The 13756-nt window shown below is 41.9% G+C and overlaps 1 protein-coding gene across 3 annotated transcripts; it reads left to right on the forward strand.

Moving 5' to 3' along the window:
* The first annotated feature begins 1501 nt into the window (after nucleotides 1-1501).
* On the forward strand, nucleotides 1502-12595 carry LOC105692948 (homeobox protein Nkx-2.2a-like). Of its 3 annotated transcripts, none has more exons than XM_012412528.3 (4): nucleotides 1502-2096; nucleotides 8295-8404; nucleotides 8503-8706; nucleotides 10528-12595. In XM_012412528.3, exons 1-4 carry the CDS (start codon nucleotides 2014-2016, stop codon nucleotides 11025-11027), a joined length of 897 nt encoding a protein of 298 aa, XP_012267951.1. In that variant the 5' UTR covers nucleotides 1502-2013; the 3' UTR covers nucleotides 11028-12595. The 3 variants fall into 3 exon arrangements, with proteins under 3 accessions (XP_012267951.1, XP_020712005.1, XP_048516324.1); XM_020856346.2 differs by lacking the exon at nucleotides 1502-2096 and adding an exon at nucleotides 3621-6975; XM_048660367.1 differs by lacking the exon at nucleotides 1502-2096 and adding an exon at nucleotides 3640-8024.
* Nucleotides 12596-13756: the final 1161 nt, after the last annotated feature.

Raw genomic sequence — 13756 nt, forward strand, 5'->3', positions numbered from 1 at the left:
AAGATTGCGACCATATGTCACCGGTGTGCTTGATGAAAATGATATGTATGTCATACTAGGAGTCGCTCACCGATGATTTGGTGGAAAAATTATAATTTAATAATAAGAGATTCGATCCAGAGGAATTTTAATGGCTTTAGAGAGTGCGATCACTTTTCGTTATTTTCTTTTTGCACAGTAGCAACCGGCAATATCACAGTTATTTTTTGTGATTGAAAATTAAAGCATTATTTCAACTTGATAAAGTACTGGGGCAGGAACGGGGTATGACCGATGGAGAAAAAAAACAAAGCAAACATGGATTCTGTAACATCCTGGCATTGATCGTTGAGGCTACTATTGCTGCTTCAATTGGCATATAAACATGTTATATAGCTGCTGCATTACGCATCGATATCTCTGCATAAATGTGAGGTGTTTATTCAGGAGCATGTACAATAGTGTAAATCGTAGCAACACGTATCCAATCACGTACTTGAGATTCCTAAAATCCAATAATAGCAGCAGGAAATGATCTGGAGTAGATATGGACTCGTTAGAAATTAATTTATCAAAATCGGTACATTATTAAGAAGTGCAGATATGGTTCTAATATTGGTTTATCAAAGCTTAGTGTACAGTGCCTGTTTGGGAACACTTGTAGGCTAAGCTCAGATACTTCACTTCGAGGGTTTGTATCGTCATTAAAAAATTAAGGTTTCCTCATGCATCATTTTGAATGATCTTCGATTGATCTACTGATTTCCATGGTGAATTCAATATAGAATAACACTTTGTCATTCTAAATTATTCACGTCATAAATCCAAAAATCTGCACAATAATCGACCGTCTTGGATGTGTTAGTTTGGTACAATCGTACATTCAGTAATCAGTGAGAAATGATAACAATTATCTATAGCTAATTGTAGTCAGCTTATATAACAGTCTAAAAAATGAAAGTTCATATAAAAGTAATAGTGATCGCGAAGAGATGATTAAGCGATTATTGATAACTATCAATAATTTTTCTTTTTATGAAACTGCAGCACGTGGACTTTTTATAATTGGTAAAACTGCAGTCATTGATAACATGAGCATCAGCGTACTTTACAGTAAATACATATCATAATCGATATTTATATGGTAAATTTTTATTCTCTACCGGAATAGGTACAAACAAAAAAAAAAACTGTAATCACAACTATTCATATTTGCAGTATGGTATTTAATAAATATACTACACGTAAACGTTAGTATACTTATATGCAGAGGTAGACAATTTTAATGTTACACAACAATTTTATGTTGTTACATGTTGTTACCTTGTCGAAATTCTAACGGATAAAATTTTCCAACAAGTATCACATCAGGTTCTCGCGTGATTTTCGGTATATGTATGTCCCTGTTACATAGTGCAGTAGTCAAACTAATCTATATAGGGTGTTATCAAAAAGATAAGGTTACCAAAGCTCCTATCTGGCAGCCATATTTCCGATATAATATATAGGTAATCAATGCATCGAGTATGTTCCCTAGTCTGCGATCGCGCACAGGTTGGATCGCTTTGAAATTCATACACGCCAATAATATCAAGCACAATTTTCCCGAGCTTAAAAATATTCGGGAACATCTAAGCTCTCGGGTACCGTATGCATACCTATACCGCGTTAAAAGTTGTACCGACGACATATTTACCACAGCCATCTGTCCCGGACATCATCGTGAGGTGTAAATTAACGTAATTCATGGGGTTCCAAGCGTTAAATGGGATCGAGTGCTTGCGAAAAACTTACAAATAAATTTGTAAGTGAATCGCGAAAACATATCAAATCAACTCCGTTTATCAAGTCTGCAAAGGTTTTTACAAGAAGTAACAAACCTACAGTTCTAATGGACTTTTCCCCGAAAATCAGTCGGTTTCGACTGTAAAATAATATTCAAAGGAACGCGTGGGATTTCTAATTTTGTGACCAAATAATTATTGGAAAACGTAAGGAATATATTGATATACGTACAGTGTCATTTTGAGAATTATGGCTGCCACCTACGACGACTGTTACGATGCATCTTGGCATCTTATACCTCCGGACTATGTCAGCAATGAAGATGATTACAGGTAAGGGTTCGGGGAGACTTTTGAAACTAAGTAGCTGCCCAAGCAATTTCATATTTCAAGGCTACTCCAGAGCACAGTGCCCATATTCATACCGCAGCAATCGATACCACATGGCAGAATATACGTATATTGCAGTAAGCGTGCAGCAGGAGTGCATTTGCCGGTTAGCATTTCGTCGCATTCCAATAATCGGGAGGACCCGATCGAGTTTCTCGTATAATTCGATTCCGGTAGACTCTTAAAAAGTTGCGAAGAGCATGAAAAAATATACAAATAAATTCTCCCGACAGTCTTTGTCACAAAAATATGAAACACACGCAGATGCAGCGGTGCACATGTGTATTAATGCACAACTTTTTTTTGTCGAACAACGGTGGTAAGAGAATGCCTTGGTAGGTAAATTGGGAGGATTCACCCTCGGCGGAAACGAACGTTTAAGAGCTCACTGAATCCCGAGACCTCGACTACACCGAGGGGTGATAGCCGGGGTTGCCACCGGGCGTGTTTGGGGTTTCGTCGCGCCCTTCTGTGCAGAGTGGTACGCGATGTTACACCGCTGCTTAGCTGCACTGCTCTGCACCATCGATACCAATGATCATAATAGCTGCGCTTAAGTACGCACACCTGTTGGCTCACACGATAAATTTATGAATAATCATGAGCCCCTTGTTTTACCGTTCAGTCACAGTACAGTTGTCCACCGTGTATTCTGAATATGGTTTGCATGGATATAATAATTTTCTAATGAAAAACGATCGACTGATTCTCAACTCTGAGCTTTGTTTGATCTATACTCCGCGAAGAGGAATGGAGGAGACGACAAAAAAGTAAAAAAGAAAAGGAAGAAAACAAGTAAGAGGAGGCAGTAGGTTTACGTTCATTCATTGGAACCCGACAAAGGCTCAGCTTGACCCTAAGAAATTTTGAATGGTCGTAGTATGACCCTCGTAGTACTACGCGCAGCGGGACTTTTCGGATCTCCAGTTATGTTAGTATACTTATGTATATATATATACCTATATATTATTGTGTAGATACACACTGCAGGAGTGCGAAAAGTTTTCGAAAAACTGCTGCAGGCATCAGGCTTAGTCTATAGATCGCAGCTTCGAAAACGTGTTTGAAACTTTTCACGGCCAGTTAGTCCGAACTTAAAGGAGCAGTTTAAGAAACGTTTAAGAAGTTATTCCAGGCAGTTTACTCCATTGAAAACTGTTTATTTTGCGGGTAGGGACAACCGTCGCTCTGGCTTACTCTGCACCGCGCGTCCGATGACCGGAAGTACAGCCTTTGAAGTTGATTCTATCGATCCATCTACTCAGAAAACTTGTCCTGGACCCTTGTCTTGTAATCTACAAGTGCAAAAAATCGCGAACAAAAGCGAAAAATCATTCCAGTTTCAGTCGCTCTTGGATTTTTCTCGTATGGGATGATCGTAAAAAATTAACACTGGTTATCCGACATGAAATCCATATGAACGAAATTGAAATCTCTGAGAAGAATAGAAAAAAAAAGGATCGTGGCCTTCTTTAGAGCCGACATCGTGATACGAGAGGAACTAGGAGAAACACTTGAGGCTCGTTTTGAAATTTAAGCAGGTTTCGAAGAGTCCAAAGGATCTTCGAGCAGTAGTCATTCACCTACACTTGTCCGTCGATTGCTTTACGACAGATTCGCGTGTTCGGGTGTTGCAGGGAATTTAGAAAATGTCGGTAAATTTTGCTCGAGCACGTACGGGCAGTAAAATGCGGCATTCAGGTGCTGCCTAGTTCGGGTCTAACGCCGCCCGAACAGGTATTTATATTGTCATGTTAATTTCAGATTTTTCAAAATATTCCTCAAATGGGTAAAGGCCCATTGACGAGGGCACGTCTTCTTGCACTGTCTGCCACCTGACAATAAGTCTGATTGTCAACCCCAAGTCCCACCCCCTCATATCCACCACTTGCCGCCTCGTCCGTAGAATTCCAGCTTTTCGAGTTCACAAAAAGCAACACCACGCAACAAGAGAGTCAGAGTCGAATTAGTTCTACCATCGACATCGATTACATTGTCATCGACGAATCCCGATGATAGTTTTTGCCGATCATACGTCGAGATTCCATTGAAATCCACGGCCGAAATGCATTCTTTGGATCTGCAGCAAGATTTTACACTACGGTGTCCAAGTTGTTGTCCGGTAAATCGCCGTACCGTTCGCACGTTTGCATCGCCTCTAAATCCTGTAATCCTCGACTTTACAGCTGGGCAGCGATTAACTTAACCGCTGGTAGAATCCTTCATTAGTGTTTTAAATAAACATTGGATTACAGTGTAGCCGCACGAGTTAAGTCGGGGTTAACCGTGCTGCTGTTCGTTAAGCTAATCCCATTTCGCACATCCGAGTTTGGAGTTGAATTCAAACACCGGTATCAAAAAACGAGTACACAGCTACCGCTCTGAGGATCTTCTAGTTATTATTTTCGAAAATTCTGTTTACCGTGTTCCGATGGTGTCGTGGCCGTAAACCTGCTGCACCAGCAACGAGACGTAGACAAATTGGGTTGCGTGCTTGAAACAAGTTGGCACAGATATCGCCAAACAGTCGTGAGAACTCGACAAATGTTCACGGCTCGATTGCCGGGGGAGGGTTTTTTTCTTCCGAATAAAATGAGTCTCTTAAACTTGATTCTAACAGAATTAGGTATTAGTTGTAGTCTACGGCGCTCTAGACCCGCGAATATAATATTTTCAAAAATCAACGCGCGTCGGCCCTTTTGTGAAAATTAACATCATAATAGGATTCCCATACGGTCGGCACTCGAGCCAAGTGTTGGGAAGGTATCGAAAAATTTTTTTTAGTCAGAAAGTCATAAATCTACGAGTGAAATCTTCCACGAGAAACTGGATGGTGCGCGGCCGCCCCCTTCCGCAGTTTTTGACTCTTATACAAAAGTTCGACACCGAGAATAAAGCGATATAAAGGAAGAGACGGAACGGACTCGAATGGACCGGATATTCGCCCTTTTACGGGTAGCTTCGCTTGGGTATATATCATTTTGGCTACCTGTTTCAATTCGTGCGGCCGTTCCTGCACTCTTCAAGTCCGATGTTTTTTGCCTTTTCTATAGACGCGTGAGGCCAGGAAGCTTAAAAAATCGGATGTTAGTTTTTACACAATGTAGTTACCGGGAAAAATAGCATCGTCTCGATTCTGATTTTCTCACGCCATACTTCTGCGTTGTTATACTCTAGAAGGACTCGCATTCTGCAAAGTAGGCGATTCCAAGACCCCGAGTAATCAAGGTGGGCTGGTATACCAGAGTTTGCGTGACAATCGCCAGGGATTGATGGAGCAGGAGATTCACCCTACGTCTTTACCTATGCGTTGCATAGATATGGGGCAATTTGTATTTTGCTCGCCAGCTACGTCCGACGTTCTACGGCGACTCAGAGATCGTAAAGTTGTATAGCTGCAAGGGTTTGAAAAGATCGAATCTTTTTGTATCGCTACACGGTGCAGGTATGTCTAGTAGGTCGGATCGAACCAACCCCATAAAGTGAGGATATAAAAAGTCACGCGTATGACACAGTTTCGTGTAGAATTACCAGCTATACCGATCCAGGAGTGCTGTACGGGCCTTTAGTGTAATGGTAAAAAAGAAAAGAAGAGAAAAAAAATCAAATGACCGCTAATACCCATTCACATTAGTACTCAAAGTAAAGTATGTCCTCGATGTGAAAAGTTCTAATCGATTCCTGACTTCCATTGGCTAGAAGTTACCGGGGGTTGAATACCCGAATCCTGATTGGCCCTGGTGCTCCTATTCCCATTGGTTAACGCAGGGGTCGTATTTTGCTCCGCCCTTCCGTAACTTACCGCTAAATTTCCACGGTCAATATCGAAAGGAAATTTTTACCAAGGACGCTTAGTAGTCTCACCGGATCTTCAGACCGTCAAGAGTCAGTTTTTATGGTTTGGCGAGGCGAGTGAGCGCTACAGATTTTTAATCAAAATTAACATGACATTTTTTAAAAACAAGGACAAATATTTTTGCCTAAGAATCACATTCTCTTATGTCGAATAATTTCAAATTTTCAATGGTAAAAAGTGCGAGTGTGTAATTTGCTGTCTAATCAAGGGTGTTCGGTAATGAGCACTTTCAACTGAATAGAATAGAAAAATTTAGTCCCAGGTTTCGACTTTGTTTTGTGTGGCAGGGAGACGGTGTACGACTCGGGGGTATAGAGTTGGAAATTTCTCGCAGGGGTTTGCGTCGTAGGGTGCGAAAGTCGGTGGTCCCGCCCCCGGGTGACGCCGCCCTCCTGGCTCGAGGGTGCTTGAGTTCGAGCGCGAGCCAAGCTCACCGGAGGTAGGGAACACTATTGGTCAAGTGCTCGTCGGAGACACTCAAAAAGTACAACAAGTCCTTAACTCAGTTTCAAAAAGAACGCACTCCAAAATATCATTCCCTCATACATCTGGGGACTTTGAATAATTACATGATGCGAATTTCGATAATAATCAAACTATAATCTAGTCAAAGTATAAAGTACATATTAAGTTTGTGTGATAAACCGCAGTGTGTGCTTCGATTTTACGTGCGGTATTCTTCAAATTTTAACCATCTAATAAGCGAACGTAATATTTAGTAGAATTCCTTATTTTTGTACGGAAAGTACAAAAACTATTGGTAACAAAAACGTGCAAAACCTCTTAGTTCCATAACTGCAGTGCATATAAAAAAAACATTCTGGAAAGACGAAAATGTACTGACGAAAGTATCCACCAAATTTTCAAGATGGCGGATAAAAACAAGATTTTACCATGGCCCCTGCTTCCGTATCCGGCGAGTTTGTTGAACCACGTCTGGTACAGCCAGCTCGCTTTGAACTCTAGGTAAAAAAAAAAAAAAATACAAATAGAGTAACTATTCTATTGTCAATCAATTTATTCCATAGATTATGGATACCGATTGACGACTTCTGATGAAATTGAGTAATGATGATGAAGGGGTCATCACGTATAGTTAATTATTTAGGTTGATTATTCCGGATCCTGGTGTTTTTTCGTTTTATTTTTTTAATTAAAAATGTTTTTTGCTTTCACCGCAGAGTTTACTGGTAGCTGCAAAATTTGATAATCTGACGCGCGGTCAAAGTTAGACGAGCTGTGACCGAATTAGTTAATAACCCCTGATAACTAATAGAGTGCACAGGAGTGCCTATAGCCTTAAACCGTAACGAATAGATACACCTAAATCAATGCGGACACGCGAGACTGGCGAACAGATTGGACCATATCCTGTCGACATGATACGCGCCACTTAGGGAAATTAACCATTTTGACTACTGGGGCGGAGGAACGAGCGTTTAGTAAAACAAAAAAAAAAGGGCGAGTGACGTTAATTTTAGAAAGTATAAAGCCCCGTCGTTCGCTCGTTGCGACCCAGGTGCAACCTTATTTCCATATTTAATGAATTTATGATCGTTTTGACGCACAAAATTTTGGTCCACTAAACTCGAGGCTGCACGAACCACCCGCGGTGCATTATTTCGGAGATTTCAACGCCGTTAAAGCTTCTCTCAATTATCGGGCAGCGCGAAATTAACAGCATCTCCCCTAAAATGCCCGCGCCTCGTCAGCATATTTTTCCCCACAAACCTCATCTCGATTACTCCCTCGTCTATCATAATTAAAAGTACAATATGGGGGTGGAACTTGTAGCACAATATTTGATTCCGAATGCAGGTAGACGGAATGGCCATCGATTGTTTTTTGCAGTTTTGTTTGGGAATAACGTGGTGGACGTGTCGAAATAATGGGCGAAATGGATTAGAGCTTAGGGTACAGGTTCGCCGGGGAATCCTCGAGAAATAGTAAGCGGTGCAGGTAGATCCTATCCTTGCGGCTGCTCGAACTTCTGCCTCCTGCGCTCGCCGTCGACGGTACGGATTCGAACACAACGAACCGAAATTTAATCGCATTACAACTGGTGGCCTTTTGCCTTTGAGATTTTCATACTTTTTGACGTAGAATTGGATTAGATCAGCGAGCTCTTTTTCAGCTTGTTCTTCCACAATCGAAACTTTCTTTAACCGGACGTTTTTGATGCGATTTTTCTGAGAGATACAAAATTTGTATCACAGATAGAGTAGGTAATTTCAAGTGACAGTGATAACTACTTTTCTGACTGATGAATTTCTTCTTCATCTCAGGTTACTGGAGAGCATGAAGATGCCAGCCGCGCGAACGTCCGGTTTTCATATCTGTGACATTCTGGAGCTCAATGACTCCAAACCAACTACAGATGAAACGGAACTTCAAGGTAATAAACGAGTCATTATATTCCTAAAAATTTGAATGGTGATTTCCACCCCTACCCGGACTCCTGCATAATCGATTCGTATTTTCTCTGTGTTTCAGGAACCACCGCTGTCTTACCCCCGGCAACCGAGGTTCCATCAACTTATCAACAGCTCCTCGAACACACGACAGCGATGCTGCAACCCGGTGTTCACGCCAATCTAGCAAGAACGACGTTACCACCTCCGCCACCCGGGATTCTGGGCTGGCCTACCGGACCGTCGCTCAATCCGACGATACCTCAGCCGCTCGACGAAGTGAACGGTAAGAAGAGTTTGAGTAATTATCATATAACGCGATAAAAAATCAACGAAACTCAAACCGAAAACACCGCAAAATGCATCGAGTAAAACGTTCGCATGGAGTTCTGGGGTTCGAGGCTGCAACCCTTATTTGCCAGAGACCCTACAATTGGTCGAATCTAGCTAAGCAGGATCTAATAGGCCTATAAAAGGTTCGTGAATCTGTTCAGTGATTGGTCGAACGTGTACCGAGGATTGGCAGATGTCTCGGAGACAGATGTGCGACCGAAACTTTCAATGAATTCAGATTGTCACGCCCAACCCGTGTCATTGTGCTCGAAATGTACCTTGTACCTACTAAACGCGGCGACCATCGAGCCCTCCGATTCTTTTTTCAGTTTTTTTTTTTTTTTCTTTTTTCGTTCAGACACCTCGTCCTCAAGGGTCGATAACTATAGGCGAACATGTTTCCGTTTTGTTACTCGTAAGAACACACGGTTACACCAATTACTGGAGAGGGGGTAACGATTACACGGATGATCTAAACGGTTTCGAATTCCAAATCTATAGCGAGCAATGGAGGCAACGCGTTTTCCGAAATTTTATAAACCCGCGAGAATAAAATGCCGCCGACATCACGAACGAAGGTGCGGGTGTGTATAAATGCGTATAAAGACGTACGTCATCGAAACGCGCGTACGCGTGCAGCAGGCCGCGGAACTTCGGGTACGAAGAAGCGAGGGGACAATATGTACTCCAATAGACACCCGCTCTTTCCCTAAGCAAATAATGAAATCACAACCAAAGTCCCGGGCTTAATCCCCCATGAAAACGATACGACATCCCCACGAACCGCCGGGCGTTTCATCAATGCTACTTCTGCAGTCCCGCAGGGCTCCTAGGATATTATGTAGGTATCAAATAGGATTTATATTAGTTCACACCCTCCCCTGAAGCCAGTCAGACATCCAGTAACGCGTTATGGGGTTACGGGCAGCATATTGTTACGAGTTACGAGACGAAATAGCCGAAACATCGACCCTGACGATCTCGCGGGTCAAGGAGACGGGAAGATCTGATAATTCCTTTGTTTTACCCTCGCAACAATGGCAAATAGTTTATTGAATTAGTCGATCATTCGGAGAAGGTGATAGACTCTGATTTCCGATCGTACGCGATGACTCAAAACGATCGACCGTTAACGTGCGTTGTGGGGTGGCGGCTATCTGCGCTTTTGGTAATTAAAAAATCGATAGGGCTGTCCATCTGCCCTGCAGCAATCAGAACCTAACGATTATCGATGATTCGATGCCAGCGTGTGAGACGATGCAGCTGCTCCGCATCGCTTAATTGGCCGGTTATTCAAGTCGTCAGTTTCAGTGAGCGATCGCTGCACTCGGCTCTCGACTTTAGAGTGAATTTCATTCGCCACGTCATAGCGACATAACCACCTTTTCGAATAATTAAAATAATATTGTCCCACTGACCACAAAATATCGAGCGAAGCGTCTTCGTCCGCCGTTGCGGACATCGTGCGGCACGGGAAACATCGTGTATTCTCTGTGTCTGGATCGGAATGGTAAAAAAAGCTCGCCGGAAGTGATCTTGTTCGTATTCGAGGTTTGCCCTCGATCGGAAATAGATATAGAACAAATTAAGCGTCGAAGTCGTCTCAGGGACAAAGGTCACGTCGGACCGCTTACGTTCGCGTATTTCCAATCAGGCGAACGGAAGGTATAAATAGTGGCGAGTGGCAGGGCAGGGCAGGGCAGGCGGGGGGGTCGGGCTTGTTATCCGCAGGGATCCGAAAATCAGCCAAGATTATTTTTCTGTTTTCCCGCAGTTCTGCAGCAGCCGGATTCGACCAGTCCGACAATATCGGATCTCTCGTTTCCATCGCACCAGGAGAACGGTCACGAGTCCAAAGAGGACGAACAGGAATTCGAGGAGGAACATCAGGGAGAGTCTCAGCCCCACGAAAGTGAACATAAAAAACGTAAACGACGCGTCCTTTTCTCGAAAGCGCAGACGTACGAACTAGAGCGACGGTTCAGGCAGCAACGTTACCTCAGCGCACCCGAACGCGAACATTTGGCGTCGATAATAAGGTTGACGCCAACGCAGGTGAAAATCTGGTTCCAGAATCACAGGTACAAGACGAAGCGCGCCGCCACCGAGAGGGTCGAAGCTAGCGGAAGCGGATGTTCGCCCAGAAGAGTCGCCGTACCTGTCTTGGTACGCGACGGTAAACCTTGTCAGTCAAAGTTGATGGAATCGGCGTCTTACCCGGGATCCGGCCAGGTCCCTATGGCTCCGTACATGCAGAAACCTTACTGGTGGTAAGCCTCGGGATTGTTACGTTTTAATTTCTTGCCCTGGACCACACCTTGATCGTCATAGTGCAATACCTGATACCAGTATACATATACATATATATAGATATATATTTGTAGATAACGTGCTCACGATTTCTGTCTGTCAATCAGTCCTTTGATCGTACGCGGAATTTTTCCTCCTTTCCTTTTTTCACTCGGATTTTCACCCTCGCGTAATCCGGTCCGCGCAGGAGTTATTATTCGGTAGCAAGTCTCGTAGCGTAGCGTGAAACGCGTACTAATGTGAATTCGTAGTTACATATATTGTATCTAAATTTGAATGATAAAGGGTTCGTCCTAATGGTGTACGCCAAATAGCTAGCTAGGCGGGGACAGAAAATCGTGTGTACTATACCGATGCGATTATATAGTCGAATTACGAATTATAGCGGAGACGTGTGTATAACTTAATAACGACGAAAAGTGATTTAGAGCGTACATGAATTATATACCATATAAATACATACGTATAATATCTAGTTAGTTAATTGTTAATGTGATTTTTGAATATTTCTTACCATATAAGTTTTGTACAAATTCATTCTAGACAGAGTTCAAATTAGTTCATAAAAATTAAACACCATAGACTTCTCTATGCATTCGCCATAAATCATCTCACTATTCCTCATAGACGGCGCAGTCGGTGGAAATTTTTTTAATCGCTTCAGTTTACTATCGGGTAAAAATTTTCCTCTATGAAACAGTTGTACGATATTCGATTAGCGTTTGCCCCGTGTATGCCATCGTAATGTGCATATGATCGTATCGGGATTTTTCATTTCTTTCGTCATGTCACGTCGAACGATTATTTTTCATAAGACGGTTACGTAATGGATTGACGCGACAATTGCGTATATATTGGGCGTTTTTTAAGACCGTAGGTAGATAAGCTAGCGGCAAAGATTACTTATCTATCCGGTGCACACGTGTAAAGGAAAAAAATTAAAAACAATTTAATAAAACGAAAAAACAGAACAGCTGATCGAGCAAAAAAATCATAATATTTTATAGAAAAGAGAAACAAAATGAAAAAAAAAAAAAAAAAACATAGAAAATTACGCGCGGGAAACGTGTCAAAAAACCTAATCACAATATCATTTTTTTTTCACGTCTCTTACGACCCACTTCAGGTGATATACTTGGTGATGTAATTGATAACTCTATGATCTACTCATCTGGTGTATATTAGATTCGATTTTAGATCGCCAGCTATACTCCTACCCGTGAGGGTTTTCAAAGATCTCGTATATGTCGTTTGTGATTAGAGTTCAGGATACAAGAAAAAGTTTTGCACGTCTGATGCAATTACACAATAGGACAACGAGATTCGAAGGAAAAAAAGTTTCGACGAATTTTTTTTTTTTCTTCCTTTTTTTCTTCTCCTCATGCAGAAGCGATGATCGGAGATTATGATGAATGATGACGACGTGTGTGCCGCGTATCATTTTCTTAAAAAATTAGCGTGTACTTTACTCGTGTGGACTCCTTAGAGTGATGCATGTATGTATAATATAGTGAAATGTGAATAAAGAAAAAGAAAAAAACGTCAGGTAGAAACAGAAAATTAATTTCACCGAACGACATTTAGGTATAAAAATTGTATTACGTAACATTCTTGATCGTCTTTCGCATTATGTAATTTAGTATTTATTGTTGTAGGTTGTATATATGTACATTGTGTATTATACATAGTAAACTATAATATATCAGACGCATATTTAATAAAACTAATAAATAAAAAATACAAATATTGTCTGCTCTTACTTACCCGATCATTTTTGAAGATTTCGCTTTGGATCTTCCACGCAGTTCTGACCATCCGCGAGTCTTTGTACTACTCGGGTGATTTCTTTCGTTCCCCGCAGAGATCATTCATGTATTATAACGCGAATGTATGCGGACTGCACTCGCGTGATCACTACTTGCACATATATTCCACTTTCGGGGGACGCCGGATGCCGCTATAGTTTGAGTGACACGCTTCCGGTTTCCGTTTCCGATCGGCCATCTTGCTACCGGTTTAGATTTCCTGAGGGCACTACCCCAACGACGGTAGGGGTTGTCGCGACGTCGGGTCAAACCGAACGGAGGAAGCGAAATATTAAACTCAATTTATCGCTGACTAGCAGAGTAAATTCGGTCGCGATAAATTAAAAACAATCGCGAACGAGTGAAAACGGCTATTTCGAAAAGAGGAATGTAATGTGTGGAATTTTTTCATCAGTTCGTAATCTGATGCGAGTATGAAAAAATACAACTAGCGGCGAGTTATCGAACGGATCGCGGCAATTTATCTGGCGATAACGATCGTGGAAGTTGTACGGTTTCAGGTCAAATCGAGCGGTTCGGAAAATATCATGAATCATTAAGGTCAATGTGTAGCAGATTTATTTAGCCATTCCAACGTACAAAAAGTTTTTTTTTCAATGAAGTTACTCCCCGAAAGACAGCTGCGCCGCGTAGGTATATGGAAGATGAAGAATAATCGCTGATTATCGCTCAGATGTTTATCGGTACATCGTTTACGTATCTAAAACCATTGAAAGATGCGTATCATCGCTTTCTCATTTCTCATTAATCAACAGGGCGTTGCGGGCATTTATACAGGACTTAACAAATAATTATTATTCTTCCGACGATTAGATCGTTTAATCCGAGCTTTAATTCTACTTCCATCGTACGTACAGCATAGTATGT

This window comes from Athalia rosae, chromosome 1 (genome assembly GCF_917208135.1).
Source record: "Athalia rosae chromosome 1, iyAthRosa1.1, whole genome shotgun sequence".
Taxonomy (NCBI): Eukaryota; Metazoa; Arthropoda; class Insecta; order Hymenoptera; family Athaliidae; genus Athalia; species Athalia rosae.